The sequence below is a fragment of the Drosophila simulans genome, chromosome 3L (genome assembly GCF_016746395.2).
Source record: "Drosophila simulans strain w501 chromosome 3L, Prin_Dsim_3.1, whole genome shotgun sequence".
Taxonomy (NCBI): Eukaryota; Metazoa; Arthropoda; class Insecta; order Diptera; family Drosophilidae; genus Drosophila; species Drosophila simulans.
The window spans coordinates 17291741-17315471 of record NC_052522.2 but is presented as its reverse complement, the minus strand read 5'-3'; the positions used below and the strand labels follow the sequence as shown (position 1 = coordinate 17315471).

At 40.7% G+C, this 23731-nt stretch overlaps 1 protein-coding gene across 1 annotated transcript in view; it reads left to right on the top strand.

The window, feature by feature from the left end:
• Positions 1-6476: 6476 nt before the first annotated feature.
• LOC6738482 (ecdysone-induced protein 74EF) overlaps positions 6477-23731 on the top strand; it is a 42677-nt gene continuing 25422 nt past the window's right edge. The window contains exons 1-4 of the mRNA XM_016169338.3: positions 6477-6851; positions 9985-10596; positions 10938-11219; positions 11432-11924. Of these exons, the coding sequence (XP_016032325.1) occupies positions 10510-10596; positions 10938-11219; positions 11432-11924 (862 nt within the window). The 5' untranslated portion in view covers positions 6477-6851; positions 9985-10509. The remainder of the gene's footprint in view (positions 6852-9984; positions 10597-10937; positions 11220-11431; positions 11925-23731) is intronic.

Sequence of the window (23731 nt, the reverse complement as noted above, 5' to 3'; positions counted from 1 at the left end):
TTTTTGTGGTTTAACAATTTCAGAGCATATTAGCATTTCAATTGAGAAATAGCTGAGTCAGAAGCATTTCCCCCTGTGAAATTTGGTTGGGTGTTTTAAAATCAAAAGTGAAATTCCCCATAAAAGTTACTCAATAAAACGAAATAATTCGCGCTGCGCTGCATTTCTTGTGGCAGTTTGCACGAGTTCAGCGTGTTGTTGCTGCTCTTGATTTTTGCGTTATTTTTTTTTGTTTTTGTTTTTTGGGTGCATTAAACGGCAAATTGTTTCGTGGGATCAACACAAAGTGCGTTGATCTCTCGGCTGAAAAAGTGAATGAATGCAAACGGTGACGTCGCGACGCGACTGCGCTGCTGGCGTGGGCGTCGCTGCCTGGTTACGTTTGGCGGCGGCGTGAAAATAGCTCGAATGTGACTAACAATTAATAAATTATTAATTGCGTTGAATCATGAGTCTTTGCGCCGAGGGGAAGGGGGAGGGGCCTGCTGTACTTTTTACTTTTTGGAGCAACTCCCGATCGCCATCTCACTCACTCTCTCACTCTTTCACTCACTCACACATTTCACTCCACTCGATGCGAAAGCAAAAGCAAAACAAAATTCATCGGCCTGCGTTCGCGTATTGCCCTCTCACTCCCCATGCACTGTACAAATTTTGATGGCCATCGTTCCCCATTCCCCAAAATCATTGAACTTCAAAACAAATCATTAAAAGACGAAATACTCAACAGTTCTATAAAAATTAAAAACCCAGTTAACGAGAATTTGTCAGGAATATTCATTTAAATCTTAATATGTATGTATGTAGATAATAAAAAAATCGTTTGTTTTTAGCATCCAAAAATTTAATTGCTACCTATGCACTTTTAAAACTTCTTATTAATATCTATAGTTTGATATAGTGTGCAGTACAACCTTGCAACTTCGATCATTTAACATGTGATAACGGGCACTTTCTTAAATTTATTTCTCTGCATCTGCTCCCCTCTCGCTCGCTCCCACGCCCCATCTCCCTCGCACACACGCTCCATCCCGCTCTGGTCGTGTGAACTCTGCTTTTGACCGACGAGGCAATGTTGTTCGTTGACCTTTCCCAAGTGTTGTTGCCATGAAAGGAGTGTAAGTGAGTTGTGGGCGCTGCTGCCGCCGCCGCTGCCTCGGCCGGCGTCGCTGCCCGCCCTCTGCCCGCCCTCTGCCCGCTGCAGTTTACGCAGAGCAGCGCCTAGTTGTTGTTGTTGCTGCGGTGCGGCCCCGCTTTTGTTTCATATTTCGGCAAAAGTTTCCTTGGTCATTAAACTCTTTAATGCAACGACCTTCCAGTGCGATCGAATCGACAACGACGCGAATTTCAATTGAAGTCTGAAGCCTGAAAAGCTTTTCGGGTTTTTGTTTTGCTCCTCCATATTTTCGCTTAATTTTTTGTTGTTTCTTGTTTTGTTTTTGTTATTGTCTTTTCTTCTGCTTGTTGCCTTTGCGTGAAGGAGTTATCGTTATTGACAGAAGTGTAGTAGTGGCGTTTTTGGCCAGGTTAGTGCCTTGAATCTGAGCAATGAACCTGCCGGACGAGAGTGAAGGTTCCTCGCCGTTTTTGGGGCTTTTGAACGCTTTACTGAGGTCAGGGATGGGCTTAAAGCCCGAAGGATTTACTGTGCTCGTGTAAATGTACTGGAAAATTTGTGGCCACGGGCACAGTTTTGGGGAATTTTTCAAGATTTTTTTATGTCGATGTTGCTGATATGAAGTTGTGTCTTTAGGGAATATAAATTAAGTTATTAACAAATGTTTTGACCCAATTGTGAATGCCAAGCACGAATGTTATTGGGAAATTTTAAAGTTCTTATGTTCATACCTTTGCTTATACACATTACATCTAAAATCATCAATAGACAGGAAATAATCAAATATTTTTTATAGTTATTGTATTGTTATTAAATTTTAAATACAACTTTCATAAAATTTGTTAACATTCAGTATTGAATATTTATCTGAGAAATAATTATCTGAGAAACCCATTTTTAAAATCTCTTGAACAAAAAATTAAAAAAAAAAAACCTTATCAAATTTAGTTAATTTTCACTTTTATAGGATTAACTCGATTTTTGTATTTGCCCGCCAGTTTGCAGTTCCCTGCCCTTTTCAGCCAGAAATTACCTCACAAATTGTAATATGTTTCTTGTGAGTAATTTCGCACAATGAAAAGTAAAATTTTGCGGCTGGAGTAAAGGCAAAAACAACAATAACAGCTGCAGCAATAACATAAACAAGCAAACTCTTTTGCGGTATTTGCACTTTTGCGTTAAACAATTTGAATGAAATCAGAGCGAGCCCAAAGAGTGAACGTAAGAGAACTAGAGTAAAATAAAGAGCGAAAGCTCGCTCGGAGAGAATATGCAACTGCAAGTGATCTCACATACACAGACTTAGACTTGCAGAGTGTCCGTGTGTGTGTGTGAGTGCTTTACTGTAAATAATTTGTTGTTGCCGCATTTTGCATTGCATTTTGCCGGGCGCGCTTTATTTTTTTTCGTCTAATGCTCATTAGTGAGTGTATGTGTGAGAGGGAGAGAGAGAGCGTATTTGAGCTTGCAGTTGTGTGCGTGCAACAGCGACTAACTTGTTTTTGTTGCCATCGCATTCGACTTTTTCAATGAGTCAATCCTTGAAATGTTGACTTCCTGATACGCATATGACTATTGAACAAGTTTGCTTTGTTAGATTTTTTTTGAAGGTTGCGTATTTTATTCACAAACACACGCGCACACACACATGCACTTCGGTGGGGCACGTTGAAATAGACATAACGACACACATTAATTTTCGTAGTAAGATATGCCCCTTGCTTTTGTTTCTTATTTTGGCTCTTGCTTTCCGTTCTTCTATTTTAATATTTCAATGCACTTTGTGGGGCGTAGAATGCATATTTGGCAGAAGCACAGAAAGCTATTGACTAATATTATCAACCTAATTGGTTCAATTAAGTCATTAGAATATGTTATGAATGTTGGGCAATTCGGATACTTGTCATTACATAAATTTGTTAATTTTTATATTTATTGCCCAACTATTCAATAATATAATAATATTGGTGAAGAAAATAAAATGTAATAACTAAAAAGTAAGTGTTATAAAGTGCAATTGGAGTAATAAGGATTAAATAACACTTTTTTTTATGTAAATACTATACATTTTTAATATTATAGTATTTTTTCGACATTAAAATAACAATCTTTGAATTCAGTATATAGTTTTCCATTTTTTTTGTTTCTATATTGTATATAATGCACTTTTTCCTTTGTCTTGATAGTGTTATACCACTTCAACAGGAACGCAATAGGTTTCGAAACGAAAATCGCGCGGATTTTCCACTGCATTTACAGTTGTGTAGAGGCCAGCATAGAACAATGGGATCAGTGAGTGGGACAAATGCATCAGACGACGGCTCTCGGGGACCTGACTCAACTTTTCTTTGCTGGCGCAGTCGCCATCTCCATCTCCATTATCCATTATGCATAATGGCTGTGTCTCGTGTGTCTGCTATTTCTTGATCGCACTTTTTATGGCGGTGGCAGAATAATTTTTCCATTTAACATTTTTCTGCTGCTGTTGTTTACGCTCATTTTGTTAATTTAATTAGAATTCATTTTCTGTTGTTGGCTCTTTGTTGGTTAAATTTGGTTGTTGGTTTCATCTTGTTTGCTAGCCGTCAAGAATTCGGCTATAGTTTGTATAATAGTGACCCAAGGTCGTTTGTTTCCCATGGTTAGCTTAACCTTATGCTTCGTGTTCTGGTGTAACAATGGAGCCATCAGAAAGAAGCAGCAGTTAACTGGAATATAACGCATACGCCGCGTGCGCCAGATGCGAATGAATTTTATGTTCATAACGATAATGATGATAATAATTTGGTAATTGCTCTTGGGGGCAATGCGGTCCGAGAGACAATGCCCAATCATTTAACACGGCGTTATAAATTATTGGCTCAGTGGGCCAACAGGTCGTATGCGCAATGTGGATTAAAGGTGTGATTCTAAGGGTTTTCATGTGACGTTGATGCGTGGAAAATTCCTATGGCTTAATAACTAACTAAATTAAAGGTTAAGTTGTAAGTTTAATTACTTTTCTCTAGTGATCAGTTAGTAAAACATATTTTCTCAGCCGCTTTTGTTGGTCTTATTTGTGAGTTGCCCTGACCGATTTGGTAAATTTAGTTCCCCTCTTTAAGCTGGAGTAGTGTTTCGTCCAATGCAAATTAGTCACACATAATGAGGTGCATTAACCAATTGAATTTTTCTGCTTTCCACATACGTGGACATACATTCGACGTGCGACTATACCGAATTTAAACCTAAATGTATATAAATACATCGGTGCGAGCGGGAAGGAGACTCGATTACTACAACATTCGTTACGCCCTTGGGCGGCAAAGGGGGTGCTACCTGTAAAAGCAACAACAAGCACCCTACAGCTCGGCCATTCGTGCGGCATTAGCGACTGTCTACAGACTGTAGTCTAGTGTCTAGACCCCCAAAGCGACGACCTTAAACTTGAATCGGACTAGCAACAAAAACACAAGAAACGGCAGCAAAAGAAGAAGCAGCAGCAGCAAAGAAGGTCAACAGAAAACTAAAAAAAATATATACAACAGCAAAAACAATAGCTTTTTGTGGTTACAACTGAAAACGAAAAGCACAAAACTAAGGTTAAAATTTGCCCACCTGCTAAAATGTTTCTCAAGCTATGACTAATGAAATGGCTTAAATTAATCCATTGATCGGGGATAAAGTCCTGGGAAAATCGTAAATTAATAAAACATCATAATAGATACAGCTTTAACATAAATATTATATAGTTAGATAAAGCAATCGAATATTTTTAGATTTAAATTATTGAACTGTAATTATGCATAGTTCCTAAAAAGCTACAGCTGTGCGAAATGTAACTGCTAACTATATAATGCGACCTTGAGACTGTTACTAAATAAACTAATTAAGCACGAAGCCAACGAAGTTAATGTTTTTACAATTTCAGGCTCGTCACCAAAGCATAGAAAAACGTTAGCTTTTTTTGCCAAATCGGAAGTGTCTCCAGTTTGCTGGCAAAAAGCAAAAACGCAAAAAGAAATACGAAATACGACAAATTTGTCTAAGTTTTGCGATACTGTTTTTCAACTATCCGCAAGCGACAACAATAATAATAAAAAGCGCTGGCAAAAACAGCGATCTTGAGCGGAGTGTTAATAATATTTTGTTCAATGAAAAGCCGTGTGGTTGTTGCTATTGTTTATAGTTTTGTTGTGGCTTTTTAAGCACGACTCGCTTATGTTCTTCACGCACACACACAAACGCGCCAGTCGACACGCATTGAGAGCTGCATACAAATTATACAGCCAGAAGCTTTTATTTTTATATTATTTTATTCGTAGCCATGACAGTGTGAGAAGGTCACCACCGCTCACACATACACGCGCTCAGAAACTGAACGCACACCACCACAATAACAATGCAAAAAGCTAATCGCAACAGCAACAACAGCTCACACATATTTACGCAGTCAATAGAAATAGACAAAAGTCAAAGAAGCCGGCGCATTTCGCTCTCCCTTGCCACCTGTCTCTGTCACTCGCTGCAGCTATCTCTATTCCGCATTCTCTGCAACTAACGCATTTTGCATAGCTTTACTATAGTCTATATAGCAAAAGCTCCTCCATAATTTGCAGGCCTCAAAAGCTTTCATGTTTTTTTCAAGTGCCATTCGAATTCTATGCAGAAATGGGCGTTCGGAAGTGGGGTGTTCCGGGAAATGTAAATTTTAGATTATTATCTTTAAACTAAATAAAAAAAATAATATCGATTGAGAAAAGGCTCGTTCTTTGGGTTTTAAGAAAATTGGTATTAGGTTTGAAAAATTCAGAAAACTCGAGAAGTAAAATGCAAATAAAGCGAGCTGTAAAATTTATGATCTCCGGCGAAAATAGTTATTGGGAACACCCGCAGCAGCAGATTATCTTGGCCTCTGCCTTCGAGACAGTCGTCAACCGGTTTGTCAATGTCTCGCGCGTTTTTTAAACAATTCAAACTTATGCAGCGAATTTGTGTTTATTTCATATTTATTGATTGGCTTTTCTGGCCTTGTGTGGTTTCTTCTTCGATTCTACTTGCAGAGGCCGCACAGCAAGCCGACATAGGGCGACAGATCGGAAGGATTGGGAGCCACTTCCACGGGATCCACTTGTCTTCGGGGCACCGCCCACCGACGCCCACCGCCGCCCGCCCCCAAATGCCCCAGCGCACCTTCAAACACCATAAATGCGTGCCAAAAGCAGCAAACTGGGAACTAATGCAAATTTGGTCAATGCCATCGATATCGATGCTAATGGCAATAAAACTTTATACATCTATCGCATTCGCTGTAAGATAAAATCGGCCAAGTCGGCAAACTGTGAGACTGCTACCCCGAACTCCACCATTTACCTGTGACAAGTGCGGCGGTTACAAAAGCCCAAAATATCTAACTAAACTATATAAAATGCGCCCGAGTGCGCGGCCAAGCAAATACAACAACATCGAGTGGCACGTCGGTCAATGTGCAACAAGTGTAGCAAGCCAGAAATGCAGAAAAACACTTTTTGATAACTTTACACTGCCTTACGGTTAACATTAATCGTTAATATTAAAATATTAACTTACAAATTACGCGTAGTTCAATATACAAACTATACAGCAAGCAAAAAACAATCAAAATTTATATATTTACAACAACGAAACCTTTTACAAATAAGTGAAAAAAACAAAAGAAAATAACATTCAGCAACGTCGAGGATCGTCAGCGAACAACGACAACAAAAAGCGAAAGGTGAGAATGAAATAAAAATATATAATATATTTTTTAAGGGGTTTCATACTGCAAAATGTCTCATAAATCATCTCTATAGAAATTTATTTTTATAAAACTAAAAATTTTTACTATTTTATTTGGTGAAGGAGTGACCCATTCACATTTGATCTACAAATAAAGATATTTAAGTATAAATAAATCATTATCATTATAATTATTATTATTATTAAGAGTGATTGGTATATATTTGTGGTCTACACCCAAATTCCAGTATGACCGCCTTAAGGTCACCACACCCAGGGAAAACTGGAAAGCTTTCAACTTTCGCGAAAGAACCCCGTTGTGGAGAGCACTCGATCAGCCGGCGACTGGGGATGGGGAGCATTGGGGCGCATTGGGGAGCACTGGTCAGTCGGCGATCGTCAGTCGTCGATCGGCGCACCCAAATCGGGAATTCTCATTGCCAGCTAGTCGCTGGGGAAACCAGGAAGTGAATGCGGGCTGCACAGTGTAGATTCTCGGCTAAGTACACATGCCCAGCCGCTTTAACTTAGCTTTTCTATGCAATTGCCGCGCTAATCAGAGATTGCGTATACGCACTGTGGCACTGTGATTACTCGCCAAGCTAAAGAGGCATGAAGAAAATCGAAGAAGGGGGATGGTGGATCCAAACCCAACCGATATTTTGCATAAATGTTGAGCAGCTCGGGCCAAATGTCTAATTATGATTTGGCCCGCGGGGAACGGCGAACAGTAAACGGCAAATGGCCAACTTGGCGCCAGCTGAAACTCAAACTGAGGCTGGACGTTTTCCATTGGCTTTTCCTTTCGCGCTTCTCGTTTGTTGTTGTCGTTGCCCAGCTCTTTCGAGTTTTCTTTCGCTTTTTCTTTTCGCCTGAACTTGCAGTTTGGCTGGAAAGTGAAATAGTTGCAGCCGCCCGGAGTCGCTTGTATTGAATAATGAAAAACGAGTTTTCCGCCGCGCATGCGCATCATAAAGGCAATACCAACAGCAATAGCAACAACTGCTAAGCTGTGGAAAACCCGAAGAGGCCGAAAGCAAAGTGGCGATAGGCAGGGAGAAAGAGAAAGAGAAATGATGATGACGCGGGTGCCAGGCAGCGCAATGTTGTAATGTCTGTGCTGCAAGTTGCCTGTGTTGCACTGCGGCAATTGATGTTGCTGCCGTTTCTATTGCTCATAATGCTGCTGCTGCTGCATGTTGCATGTGTTTGTTGCTCGTGTGCCGCACACAAAGTTGCTATTGTTTTTGTTCTTTCGACTTCTAATGCTAATATCTACATGATATACTGCTTCTGCAAAGATGTTTAATGCTTTTCTTTATGAACATTATCTATTGCTTGTATAGCCGATGTAATTTCTTTTATGAAATGCAATGAATTCAGATAAATTTATTAGAGTTTTTTAACTAACTTGTTAATGTTTTTGTTCTGTGTTTTTGCTTCTCTAAATATTTAGTAATTCTCTTAGCTTATTTCAGTTAGGATAGTTTATTTTCATTTAGTATAGACTAAACTTTTGTTAAGGTAACATTTATAATAATGTTATTCTTTTTTTGATTAGTTACCTACATATCACGGTGTTATTTAACAGCTGAGATAACACACGAAAGATCTGTTTTTGTTATTGATAATAGTAGATATCTTATTTGTTCTCACTTTTTGCGCTTTAGTCCTCAGCTAATGATGTACAAATGTTATGAAGTTATATTTTTAGTGCCATTTTGTATAGTCAATGTATTTATGGAATGTATCTAGAACTGTATTTAAGATCCTTACTTTCTTTTCTAAATCAAAACATTACATAAGTTTAATTATATATTTTATAAAATCTTATGACTTAGCTGAAGGTCTTTAAAACTAATTGCTGATGCTGCTTCTTGTCTGAAGTTATTAAAATAAGATTGCGAGTCTATTGTTACTTTTTTACGGCTGCCTGTTTAAGTATAGCAGATGTTGTTTTTCTCCAGTCTCCTATTTTATAATATGTTTTTTTTTTTCAGCTAACGCTTGCACCTAAAGCTGCAAATGTTGTTGTTGTTGTTGGCTAGTGCTTTCAAGTTTGCTGCAGTTTTATTTTTTCCTATGCGCATTTTTCTCTTCGTATTCCGCCTCGTTTGCTTCGTAGTTCAATGTTAACGAACTTTTTGCGCCGTGAATGCAGATTGTTGTTGCAGTTGCAGTTGTTGTAGTTTTTGTTGTTGTTGCAAATGCTGCTGTTGGTGTTGCTGTTGTTTTTGGACTTTCACTTGTAATGAATTTGGCGAGTGCAAAACTTGTTGTTGCCGCTCCACGCTGTTGTTGTTGTTGTTGCCGCAGTTCAGTAACATGTTATGTAAAAAGCGTTTTTCCAGCTTTGCTTCTATTTTCGTTTTTCTCCTGCTTTTTTGCACACTTTTTTTTCTTTTTTTGTGATTATTTGTATGCAGTTTTCAGTTTTAGCTTGCCACAAAATTTGTGCCGCACGTCTTGCCCCGCCGCCGTGGATGCAACTTGCCCCGATCGCCGAGTTTTCTTTCCGCTCTTGCTTTTATGTTGTAATTCGCAATTTCTAATGTTATTGAACTTTAAACACAAACACAATCGCAAAACCGAAAAAAAACGTTGCGGCGCGAGGAGAAAAACTTTGATTCAGAGGAAAATTAGTTATAACCGGAAGCCACAAGGCAAAAATTGAAACAATGCAACGAGACGACTTTCTATATTTTCATCCTCTTCTCGCCTTTTAACTATGTATATATGTCGGTATATAAATATATATGTATATATTGCCTGCAGATCGGATCGGCTATGTATAAATGTAGATATTTTAATGGATGCCCAATGATGCGGCATTGTTGGGATGCAGATGAAAATTCAGATGGGCCGGAATTTCCCCAAGAAAGCACGTTGCCTGTGCAATTAAAACGCCTTGATTTTAGATAAGGTGGTGCGAAATTGAAAAGAAGGGAGTTGTGCATTTGAAAAATGTATTATGCACTCAGTGTATAATGTTACTTAATGAATAAGTAAAACGTTTTGAAGTTTTACCGATTTTATGTCTATACATCATGTTGTTTTCTATTATTATGTATTCTATTATTATTACTTATGTATGCCTATACTTATTAAACTTCTCTCTTCCTTTTCAGACTCCAAAACCAAGCCAAAATAATATTAAAATTAAAAATATATATACAAGAGGATTTTAATATCCCTACACTGTTAAGTGCGTCGAAGAACTAACAACTTTTACACATCCACAAGGAACCTTATAACTTCACTTTTCGTGCGATCTAATATCCAGAAGCGAAGTCAAAACTCTATACAAATTTTGAAGAACCAAACCAAAACCGTCTTAAATAAAGTGCCTAAAACAACATTTTCACACGAATCTTATGAGAAAATTGTAAAGCGAACGGAGATCGAAATTTTATACCAAGTGTGATAGGTATACAAATCGAGGTATTGCAAGTTCGCAGAGAGCAGTGTTTCCGCAGTGAAACCAAGAACTAGTGGACACTAGATACCCTTTCCTGGTTTGAGACGCGAGGAGTACCCTGGACCTGGGTGGCATCAAGATTGAGCAGAACTTTCGCGACTGGCAGGGGTATTCAGGAAACGGCTACACGCTGGCAGTTAACAGTATTTGCAGTGCAGGCTTTGCCCTATCAGCGATGCCCTTTATCGACGATGCACTGCTCTGGTGTCCAGATAACGATGGTCGTCTTGTTGGAGGTCTAGACTTGGGAACATGCATAGCCGTAAGTACAAGGACAACTGCAGCCTTAGGAAACTTAGACGTTCCCTAGGAATAGAAAGATTAGTTGGAGATACTTTTATACCTATGAAATTCATGGACCCTCAATGATCTTCATATATTATATCCAATTAAATTTTATAATATGTTATTAAGCAACATTTAAGATTCCTAATGAGCATGACATCAAAAATTTAAAAGATCGTGGTTTTTGAAAGCCATAATGTTGCATACTTTTAGAGCAGACAATTTTACCTTCTTCCCTTCTAAGACATTCTATAGAAAGTGATATATGTATAACATATTTAAATTTTTAATAATATAAATGTTTTAATTTAATCCCAGGATGATTCTACGGCGAACGGAACGGAAAACCTGAACCCCTCGATCCAATCAGCTGGCAATCCAAACAACCCGCAGCAGAGCGTCGGTGGCGAGGTCCTGGTATCCGTGGAGTCCGCCGGCAACGAACTGAATGGAGCGGCGGCCCGCAACGTGAACGTGGTGGTGGAACCGCTCTGCGGCGGCGACTCCTCCGACGAGCTGTTCCGCAGCTTCTCCGAGAGCAACTTCGAGATCGAGAGCCTGCTGTCCGATTTGGCCACCGTCGAGGTGAAAGTCGAAAATGTACATCCGCCAAGAATAGAACAGAGAAGTTTACAAACTGTCATAAAACATATCTACATATATATATACATATCCATATCATATTTAGACCCGCCGATTCTATATGGATTTTTCATCATTGTTTTGTTTTCCCTCTCTGTTTTCTGCTCATCTCTCCCCCCACACCGCTGAAACAACTCCTGCTCCTCCCGCTGCAACCAACTGTTTCCCAGGAGGAGAACAACAACAATGTCATCACCGATGATGACTTCGCCAGCGTCGCTGCCGCCGTGGTGGCCAACGATGATCTGCTAGCCAAAGAGAATGCCCAGCTGAGTGCACAGGGTCTGGTCGATTCGGTGGCCGCCAGTCTGGCCGATTCCGGCGATGCCGGTGGTCAGCAGGCGCTACTGGCCTTCGGCTCCTCCAGCTCGGCGGCCTCGGCGATTGCAGCCGCAGCTGCTGCCCTCTGTGGCGATTTGATCAACAACAACAGCAACAACAACAGCAATGGCAATGGCAATCACGTCGGCGGGGGAGGAGGAGCTGGTTCCGGCGGCGGAGTAGCCGGCGACTGTGCCACCAAGCTGGAGTACGCCCTCATGGGCGGACAGCCGCTGGCGGAGGAGCCGCGCTTCGTGACCAGCGCCGCCGCCAATCCCCTGCTCGTCGAGAAGCTCATGTCCAAGTGCCTGAACATCGAGAAGCGGATGGACAAGCTCAGCGGTAAGTCGAAAATTTCATTACCTTTTTGCACTACGAAAAACTAAAATTTAAGAAGTACATTAAAGAGTATTTTCGAAAATTTCCAAGAGTGAACAATTGAAATTTACATAGATATTTCATTGTTTAAATTGGCTCAGATAAGATTATTTTCAAATCTATCTTTTAAATTTGGCGCGTTTGCAAGCGCTGCCACTCTTTCGTAGATTTCGTAGTGAAGCCACTTTGTTTTTTCTACGTTATTATTACATGAGTAATTTACAGCTCAAACATAAGCTGGTGTCGCCATCTAGGGCTAGTACAATGTAACTATTATAATAATGGTGTATATCTACATGTAGCTTGTATGTATATTACATGTATCTTACATTAATCTACATAAAGAGGCTAAACTACAGCAGTACAGTTTTAGATGCATTGAACTCATGCTTACAGTTTTTTTGTGTTGTAAAGCTCAAGTATTTTGTGTGCTCGCTAAAAGCTTTCAAAGCTCTTGTTTTCAAATAATTTAAAATCAGATTTCTAAGAATTCTACTGTTTCGAATTTATAAAGAACTGAAAGTTTTTGATTTAATGATATATCCTAATATATAAGAGACAGAGATACGATGAAAGTATGGAAGAATATTGCAAAAATGCAATGCTTTTACTACGCTACTCAAAAGTCTGGGCATTGGTCTTTGAAAATGTGTATTTCAACTAATTGAATTTCCCATCTGGCCGTGGGATAATTTGTATTAAAACTCGTCCTCCAAAGACCGAAACTGTCAGCCCAACAACTGCCCGAAATAAATAAAAAGGCCAGTAACTTGTTTATTAAATCCCGACAGGATGTCCTCCTCGCAAGGCGCCGCCCCAATGGCCACCCAAAAACAGTCAACCACCTAACGACTGAGCCACCGAGCCACTCAACCACTCAAAGTCGCAGACTAAAATATAAATGTCGACGCTCGGGTTGTTGTCTCGTCGTTGTCGACGTCGTCGTACCGCCTAAAAAATGTGCTGTAGGTGTAGGGCGGATGCCTCCCGCTGAGTGGTAGGGATTTCACAAGGGGCTGGGATTTCCAGGAGGCAGACAAATAACCGTCTATTGACACGAAAGGCAGACGGAGCCCCCGGTTCTGGGAAGCGTCTGAATGGCACACCGCACCACACCCACACCACAACCACCCACAGTCCTTGGGCGCCGCCGCCCTTTTTTGCGGGCACCTACTTCCTTTTCTTGGCAAAAAAGGGAAAACAAAAAGACATACATATATATGAAACCCAGACAGGACCCAGCGAGGAGTCGTGGCGGCCTGCTACTTTTCGCTGCTCGTTTTTGTTTTCAAAAGTTTCCGAATGCGGCGAAGCCAAGTCAGACAGTCGGGTCAATAAATTTTGCGTGTGGAAATTGTGCGCTCAAGGTCAAAAGGATATTCGCCTTGCTGCCTCTGTGTGTGTGCGTTTGTGTGTGTGTCTGTGTGGGTGGCGGCTGGGTCGCTTGTAGGAAATGTTCGCCGTATATGTGTGCATGTATTTAGGCTGCCGTCTGCCTATCTGTGCGCTTGTATTGGTATTTCGGGCCGCAGACAAAATGGCTGCCCACACTCCTTTCCGTTTGTCGGCCATTTTGCTGTGCGTGTGCGTGATAAAGTGTGCGAGTGTGCGTGTGTGTGCCTGTGTGTTTGTGTGGGCGTGGGTGTGTGCGTGCGGCAGACAAAGAGCCGACTGTTTGGGTATGGGCTTTGGGTTTTTGGTTCGAATCGGGCTTTCCGGCAACCTTGAACTTGAACAATTTGGTTGAAGTTCAGCCTGTAAGCGAGGCGCTAAATTTTGGGTCCTGCGCCCTGCAGCCACCCAATTTTTTTGGATGCACGGAAAGAAAAACTTATTTCAGCTTTTAAAAAGTTAAGCTTCCCTTAAACATGCACAACATTATATCTTCCTACTTTGCTGCTATACACTTTTTATATATTTAAAAAACTCTTTTTGAACCGTGAGATCTTACAGTTCAAAAGGATTTTCATTTGAAAATATATCATTGCATACTTTGGGGCTCAAAGATATTTGAAGCTGATTTAAGATTTTACAATTTTTGAATAAAGATGTTCAAGTACTTGAACTAATAGATCAGGAGGTTAGGATTTCTTGAACTGTCTTAAGTTTAATTTAGAGACGGAAACTAATATCCTTTTTGGCAACTTGACATTGGCTCAGTTATTTACAAGAAATATGAGCGATTGGTGCTATATTTTTTCTTCGACTGAGCTCGAATTTTTTGTTTGTGTGACAGAAGGACGAGCAGGTCCTGTCGCTGCCCTTTTTCGTTGGTGGATGCCCCGACTGGGTTCAAGCGCCGCACGGCCCAAGCATTGAACTCTCGATTTCAAGGATACACCAACGCCCCGGACTCGGACTGGCAGTCGGATTCAGATACAGATACAGATTCTGAGTCGGATTGGAACTCGGATCCGCAACCCAGTGGCAGTGGCAGGCATTGAAATGCTGCTCGAGCCGTTGACATTGCGAGCGGTCGTCAACGGTACCGACGCGTCGTAGACGGGCTAAGATTGTTCACTTTGCAGCGAGTTCAGCGACGGTCCAAGGTTCTTTTGCGGCGGCCACAGCCAGCCCCCTACCCGCTACCCCCCAAAAACACCTTCTACCCCCCTATGACAAAAAAAGAACCCCATCTACTCGTAGTGCCCCTGCAGCCATCTCTTGGGCCTCTCTTTGAGTCAGACTTTGCGACTCGCTATTAATGTCAAGGGGTTCCACACGACCAAGCCGACGTTTCTGTTTCTGTTTCTGTTCTTTTTGTTGGCATTAGATTTGAAAAGTGCGTTAGTTTCTGCGTTAGTCCGCTCACTCGAGGGATGGGTGTTGTGGGAAAATCGCTGGCTGCGATCTATTCAATCGACAGCATGATTGTTAGCCAAGAATTGTATTTGATTGGTGATAATTTCAGCAATTCATTTGCAAGTGCTCAGTTTGCATGTCTATTTGTGTGCCGATTGTTAACCACAATTAGAGAATAATTGTTAGTTTTGATGTCGGGATTAAATGATTAAGTACTACTATTCGGTTGCAGATTATCTCAAATCTTAAATCTAATTAACCATGTGCCGTTGGGCTCTTCTCCATATTAGTAGCAATAAAGAAGGATTTCTTGCCTAAGTACACAACTTGTGTCTTTTAGAGTTCATAGAGTTTTTTAAGCTTCCTTAAAACTGATTAATTTAGTTTTTATTCATATTTTACAAACTGAATAAATTTGCATGCACTGTCTTAGTGGAAACTCTTGAATTATTTTGTTATTCATTGCTGCTCATCAATTTTGTTTATGCATTTCATGAAACTATATACATCAAATGCAACTTAATTTTACATTTCACTTGCAATGCATTTTCCCAGCCCATCGCAATCACGCGTTTCACTTTCTTTGCATTGCAATTGCTATTGCACTTTCAGTTGCAGTTGCAGTTGCAGATTCAGTTTCACTTTCGGCCAACTTCGCCATCCCTGGCAGCACTTAGCCAGATTATTTATTTGATTACTCCGGCTGACATTTTCTGTTCTACGACTGCGAGCGCAAGTATGCAGCGTTTTAGCCACTACAGCTCATGGCTCATGGCTCACAGCTCATGGCTCATGGCTAAAGCTCAGTGCACGCATTTCTTGGCTGCCTTTCGGCTTTGGATTTGGATTGCCAATTTGAATTTGAATTTCAAATCGCGCTGCTGCTGCGTTGCCGTTTCTTACTTTTATTTTGTCGCTTTTCAAATGTGCGTTGTTATAACCAAATCAGGATTTCTGCGTGCCCCCGGCCAGCAAAGCGTCTAACAACAATTACAACGACGCAAGCAGCAGCGACAACAACAACATTTGCAGCAGCAACACAACGCGCAACAAAAACAACGAGAACTGCAACAACAGAAACAACTAACGATGTCAGGGGCGTTCATTTGTCCATTGCCAGCCAGCAAACGAACTGAACCGAACCGAACCGGGCCGAGCACGTCACTGTCACCAGCGACAACCCCCCACTTGCACCCCACTTGCCACTGCCCACCCCCAAAGGCACCGCCTCCCCTCCCTCCCTGTCAACTCTGAAAGCCCCCTCTTGCCACCTTAAATTTGAGTGCCAAACGTTGCAGTTGCCACTGCAAAATGCACTTTGCAATTTTGTTGATTGCTTTGCCATTTGTTGTTACTGTTGCATTTGTGTTTTTACATCGCTGGGGTATTTTAGTTATGATCTTCAGTTTGTTACGCGCTGATCCTGGAAATTTCTTTTAACTATTTTTATTAGTACTACTATTTTTATTTATTTTAAAAAAGCAATTGGACTTAGCATGCATCTTGAATCATTTTTAAGAATATTTTAAAAACATTCAGTGGATCTAAATTCTACTTTTTAAAGACATAAGGAAATATCTAGATTATAAATTTACTAAAGCTGCTTATAAATAACTTGCCATAAGCTTATATTCTTAGAATGTTTTGAAATTTGCATGCTTATGATTGCTTTGTCTTGCGTTATTTATAAATCGCAATCTATTATTATGATTTTAGAAAGCTATTTATAGCATAATATCTAATTGAAGCAAGTTAAGCACATATCGTGCAAGAGTATTTAGCTGTCGGCTTGTCAGTTCTAACTTCCTTTTTTGTTACTGTTGTGTTTTCCCATTTTTTGTTTTATTTCTTAAATATGTATATTTGTTTTGCGACTTATCTAAATGCGCTGTTGCTGTTGTTGCTGCTGCCGTACGCATTGCAGGTTGACCGCCGAGTTCAAGTTTTAACGGATATCGCTTAGTTGTTGCTGTTAGCCGCTGCTAAAGTCTTTGTTGTTGCTGCCGTGTTCTCGTTATTTTTTTTTTTTTGGCAGGAGCCTCGCCTTAGCCTCGTTATATAAGCGGCATTATGGCTCCGCGCTCTTTTGTGCTGCCAATGAAGTCATTCCGAGCGCCATTTTGTCGAGTTGCAGATTGATTAATGGTCCAGTGGCACTTTTGAGCTCACAGATGGAAACGCTTAATTAGTTTTTGGGACGGGCTCGGATATTTCGAGTGTAATGAAAACTCAATTTTAGGGAACACTTAAGTCTCTATATAAGTATTTACAAACATTTGAATATATGCATCCTTTAAGAGTATTGGTATTTTAAATAATATTCATAATATTCATTCATAGTATTTTTGATAATTTTTGAAAAGAATTGATTGAAATGCTACCCTTTTGGCATATTCTCTTATTATTCCAAAACAAATCCTCCCATCTCGTTGGCATTGTGAAATCTTTATTCACAGGACTTTCCTCTTGGGCGTTGCATACATAAGCGCTCCCATTACATATTAATCAGATTCAATATAAAGCACACACAAACACACACACACACAACTGCTGCCACATTCACATCCCCCCCCTCCCCCCTTTCGCTGTCCTAATTGCACTGTAACCCATTAACACAGTGGCCGCATGCAACCAGTTCGGCATCCCTATTGTCTGTTTTTGTGTTTCTGGGACCCATAGAAAGGGGGCCGGCTACAAATTTTCACCTTCACCTCATCAGCCACAAAAACAACGGCAGTCGCATCGGAAAAGCGCGAGTGAAGAGCGAGGAAAACAATAATGCAATAGGACAAAGATGGGGGAAGCGAGATACATATGTTTGCATTTTCTCTGCGATTTATGTGCAGTGAATGGTGGCGGGGAAAATATGTACATAAGCATAATATGTTCGCTTATTTAACTTGGCAAATTACATTAATACGATATAAAGCATTTAGGAAATATTACTATAATAATGACAAATATCATTAATAACTTAATTTTCATTTATAATATATCTTATATGTAGTTAAGCGTTGAAAGTAAAGGTAAAGGTAGTTCTTAAAACTTTCCTATTTATCAAGGAATCAAAAAAACAGCATTCAATAAGGGATTTATGAGGAACTTTATCAAAATCTGTTTTTATACCCATTAAATGAAATGATTAAAAGATACAAATGTGTTTCAAGCAAAGAATGGTATTTAAGAAAATATTTCCAAAGAGATAAAAAGGGGGTCTTTAAAATTTAATAAAAATGCATATAGCTTTTATAGACTTAGGCCCTTTGGGTCTTTAAGACCGTCCCTGAACTAAACCGGGCTTCGGATCCAGTTTGCGCTGGCCCTTTGATTGCATTAGAGCGTGTGCCGCCCGTCGCATCTCGTTAAAGGCAGAAATGAAAACAAAAGCAGCGGCAGCAGCAGCGGCAGCAACATCAGCAATGATGATGATACAACCTTACAAAATTCTCAGTCGCAGACTGCGGTGCGATACAAACCCCCATCCGCACCACCCCCTCCAGCCCCGCTCGACCACCCGCTCTTGCCCATCGCAGCGACTTTGAATGTTTAGCGCTGAACTTGTCTTGCACACGACCACAGATGCAGTTCGCGCGAGAGAGCGAGAGCGCGCCGCAGAGAGATAGACGGCGAGATAGCAAAAGCAATAGCAAACACACGGAGAGGCGGCGAGAGAGAGCGCGACAAACACAGTGATAGCTTTATTTTTGCCGTAGCGTGTGTGGTATGCAGCCTTGAATTAGTTCGCTGCACCCGCCCGTACATACACACAAACAAACAAACGCACACACGGCGCATATAAATACACGCGAACCCCACACACACACACACACACACGCGCGCACATGGGGAGCAGTGCCATATAAGCGTTTCGCAGTGTGCGAAAGCTCTGTGCTGCTCTGCTCTGCTCTGCTCGTTGCTGCTTTGCTCCCCTTTTGCAATGCTCGTCGATCCCCCCGCCACCCAAAGCCCCTTCCCCTGCCACGCCAAGCCACCCAACACCCCATGCCATCCCAATCGAAATCGTAGAAGGAAAGAATCTACTGCGGCGCTATAAAGTACATACATACATACGTATATATTTTGTGAACACACGAACATGGGCCATCCGAGTTGTCGCTTCTTGTTTGCATATCCCATTTTCCGACTTTGCCAAACAGATTGTTTGCTGCACAGTGCAAAAATTTGACGATCAATTGGGGTATTTGCTTAGTGACAAGCTGATTGCACGCTCAACTTTCTAGTATCAGGAGGGTATTGTTATAAGAGAACAAAACCTTTTGACCTATGGCAAATGCTTTTAATAAACATTTTTATGAACCGTTAAAAATAGTTAATGATCAATGGGAAATTAGTTTCTTTACGCTTGATATGTTCAAAGTGGCATTGGTGCCATCATGTTGCTCAAACATTATACATATGTACATACATATATTAACCTTTTCAATAATCGATTGAGATAGAACCGTATTCCACTTATCGCCAGCCGTTTGTTCAAATGTTTCTCACACTTATTTTCAATTCCGCTATTTGTTTAAATATTATACTTAATCAAATTCTTCTAATCGATTGGGGCATTTACTAAGCACTTATGTTATCTCATCTAATCCCAAAAATGATATTACATAACTTACCAGTATGCTCAATTATAAATATGTAGCTAATACTTTATATATAATATTTTATGTTTATGTTATGTTTTTTTAATATAAAACTACCAATTTAATAAAAACACGACCTCCCATATGTTTCTATTTGCTAAAATGATTAACATTTAATGGGCTCATGTCGCCATTCTGTTTCGAGGCATGCTATTTCGATATCCTTACCCAAATAAACAACATCAGACATGTTTTTGCATGTTCCAATTGATCACCGTGCTGCCCCTAATTATTTCCTCCTGTCAGTCCGACGCCCCCACCTTTGGACACGATCCGTCATCTGGTGCGTCTAGCCTTCTGATCGTGCCGACACACATCGGAATCGAAGCACTATATACTATATTCTACATATATGCAATTGTGGCAGCGGATATGCATGTCTCTTTCCACTCTCCTTTTCGCTGTGGCGAATGCGAATTAGCGAGTGTCGGGAAATGGGGGAAAACAAGCGGAAAACCGTCTCGCATCGTATGTGTGTCATAAATGCAAACGACTAATTGGCTGTGCAATGGCGAATTGAAAGCACTTTTCAGCAGGAAAAACTAAATACTTTTTTTTTAAGCTGCAATATGCTATAGCATAATCCTGGCAAAGGGAGAAAAGAATGAAATATTTCTATTAGAGATGAAATCTGTAAAAGTCAAGGGAATGTTTTGTTAGCTAATTCTTACGTGCAACTCTTGATGGAGTTTAGTTTTTCCGCAACAAAGAGTGTATTTAGCACTTTGAAAGGTGCCACCTATAGGGAATTTTCATCCATTGCGTTCTCGTTTGGCGACAACATTGTCTATGCGTAAATAGATTGTTTTTCTGCGCTTGTTGCAGCTCGGTATGCAGATCGACACCCAGACACTTCGACACACGGGGCTTGTCCTTCAAAACGAATAAACAGATACATTTGTATGTATGCACACTCGTAGTCTGTGAAAAGCGAAAGCGAGCATTTTATGCGTAAGCAATGTGCAAGAACAAAATGCAGTGCAACTCCAATGCCAGCAGCCACTTCGATTGCAGAAAATATTAGGCGGATGTCTGACTACATTGTGTGCATCTATAATCCGGCCACAAATACGTGTGCCCCCATATATTAATATTTATAGGTTGCAGGAACTGCGAACGAGACCAGTGCAAGTCGGTGAATAATCGCGGATATCGCATTGTATTGCATTCCCCGCACCTAAATGCCCATATGCAGTAAGCCGATATAATGGGGAAGTCAAGTGGGGGCCCTAAATCCCAAGTGCTGTCATTTCGGTTACCTGTTGTTGCCGCTGAAAGCAGCCGGAGCTCCAAGCGTCAGCAACATGGCTCGCTCCCCACCGATTTATATGTATATATATCTATATATATAAAGAGAGAGAGATATACGTATAGACACTCAGCTGTGTGCATATTTTAGAATGTAATTGTGCATCTGGCCTAGACCTAGAAAAGGAAAATTTTGTTGCTATTATTATTTTGCCCGCACTCGTGCATTCGCGTTCGTTTCGCTTGCAGTTCGCATTTTGCAGTTTGCAGTTCGCAGTTTGCAGTTTGCAGTTCGCTACTCGCTCGCCAACCAGATACTCTTCCGTCTCTTTCGCTCCGTGTGCCATTTTGTGCGGCACTCATTATTTGTTCTCCTTCCTCGCAAATTAAAAATATGCCTAAGCAAATAAAATGCATTCAATGTGTTTATATATATCGCTGTCCATATAGGAGCACTGCTGTTCGTCCGACTCTTGGCATGCATTTTGTGTCTGTGGGTAATTGTGCGTTAGTTCGCACTGTACAGGGTGCTTTTTTGGTACAGGGATCACTAACAGAAAGGAAATGTCTTCTAACTCTTTTGGTTATAAATTAATTTAAAATTTTAAGTAATAGTATTTAGCTATCTGTAACAGCTGGCTGTATTGCAAACATATGTGCAGAAAATGCTTGATCATGATTAAACATTAAAGCATGCTTTTAGTTTTTGTATCTTTAAGTATATTTTTCAAGGATTTCGGTTGGGAAATATTCCATTACCATATCTATTTAAGGTCGTTCTTCATTATCAAGAAATTTTACCAATTTGCCGCTAAAATATGATGCATTAATCTGCTGGACTCCCAATTTTCGATCCTATAAGCTACTTAATAGGTGCTCCAAATAGGAAACTGATTAACTCAGAAAAAGTACCAATATCTAAAGTTCAGTCATTAAAATGTTATTATTTTATGACACTTTATCGCAGTGCAGCTGAATTACCGGAAGTTTCCCAACCTTACTTTTACTTGGTTTACGAATGATCCTTGAATTTTGAAAGATATCCTATTGAAACCGTCATAACCATAACTCCTGATCAATCAAAGTGCTTGTGGCACCCCTTATCCTTACAAATCGCCGACTGGCAGAGACATTGGCTACTGAATACACGTCAAGAAACTGCGACTAACACAGTAGGAACAACAGCAATTGGCTTTAACTGCAATTGCAACGCAATGGGAATTCGAAATAAAACAAAGCTGATAGAAAGGCAAACCGAAAGCAAAAAAAAAAAGATCGAAACACAACCCAGAACAGCAACAACAAACAATTTAAATTAAAAAAATGTTTTTTTTTTTTGCTACCGTCGGACAAACGGCCATAAACGCAGCTAACCGCGCCACGCCCCCGCCCCCAGCTGCACCGCCCCTTTTGCCATGCGATCGATCGCCGCGATTCAGCTGCAGCCCGTTGCAACATTTTGCGGTGGCAGCGTTCGATACGCGCAACATTCTATCTCAAATAAAATGCGAAATTACAAACAAAAAGTGCACTGGCAGAAAAAAGGTCAACTATTACTCGTATAATTAGATGAACATTAAGTTCACCAACATTAAAAAGCAAACATATATTATATTTTTAACAACATAAAAGCTTATATTTAATGCATTTAAGACTACTTTCAAAAACTACAGTTCAAAAAATGTCAGTATTAAATGAAAAAAAATCATTGAACTAATCTGAAAATGAAAGTTTTGGAAATATTTGAAACAGACGAAATATACTTTAAAATACAACAGTCATCTTTTAAGAACAAATTATAATATTTCAATTAGCTATTAGCAATATTTTCTAAATTAATTCTCGCCAACTAGTTAACATCTCCAACAGTTATGCACTCTAATTGCTCTAAAATTGTTTGCAGTGTGCCTGAGATCTATGCGAACGGCCCTGATTGGGGGTAATGGCGGGGTGGTCAGGGGGGAGGGGGGGGGGGGTCCATGGGGGCCAGGAGAACCCAGTGAACTGCCCGTGGGGTAATGGCGAAGCTAACGACAATTCATTGCGATTCTCGAGTGGCAGCGGCGAGTGCCGGACTCGTCGTTTTCGCAGTCGTAGTAGTTGCTGTTGTAGTTGCTGTTTTAGTTGCAATTGCTGCAGTTGTTGTTGTTGCTGCTCTGCTGGCGAACGGAACGGAAGGGGGCGAACGGGCTGGGGGGAGGCACGCATGTTGTCCATGTCCCCATTCGAGTCAAGTGACGTGTTATCTGTCGCCTTCTCTCAGAACTTTGACTTCTATCGGTTGAATGTCGTTGCAGTCGTCGGCGTTGCAGTTGCTATTGCAATTGCAAAATTTGACGCTGCCGCTGCGCTGCTTTTGCTGCTGCGTTGCTTGCTATTTGTTATTTTCTGTTTGCTATTTGCTGCTGGCTATGATCGACGATGCCAATCGATCTCACTGGGGCTACCGTGTTGGCAGCAGACTCTGTCTGCCGCTCCACTCCGCTGCCACCACCCCCTTCACTCCCACACACCCAGTGCGCCGCGTTTCAATGTCAGTGTGTCTATTATGCGCCATTATGATTGGTATTATTAGCGGCATGCCATGGAAAATGAAAACTGCCAACTGGCAGCGGCAACACTTTCCCTCTCGTTGCTTTCCATTTGCAGCAACAACTCCATCATCAGCATCTGCAGCAGCCGCAGCATCCACATCGACATCAGCTTGCTGCAACAGCAAGTTGCAACTTGCAACTGAACTGGCTGCTATGCAGTAATTATTGCACGATCAATTTGCCGGCCATCCATGTCGGTGAAAACTTTCCTTTGGCAACATATTAATAAGACCCGGTTAGCGTTGGCTGCTGGGTGGGGCAAGCAAAGTGGATGGTGGCACATCCAGAAACATCCTACGCCGATTGAAAAGGTTTTAATTAGCTGCATACTAAAAAGTAAGAGCTGGAAAATAGCACTAAGCATATAATAATAACTTTTAGACTCATTAAAAAAACTTTATTCGGAAAATGGTTAATGATACGTTGACCTTTTGGCGACTACAACATTTTGATGCACAATATATCACTT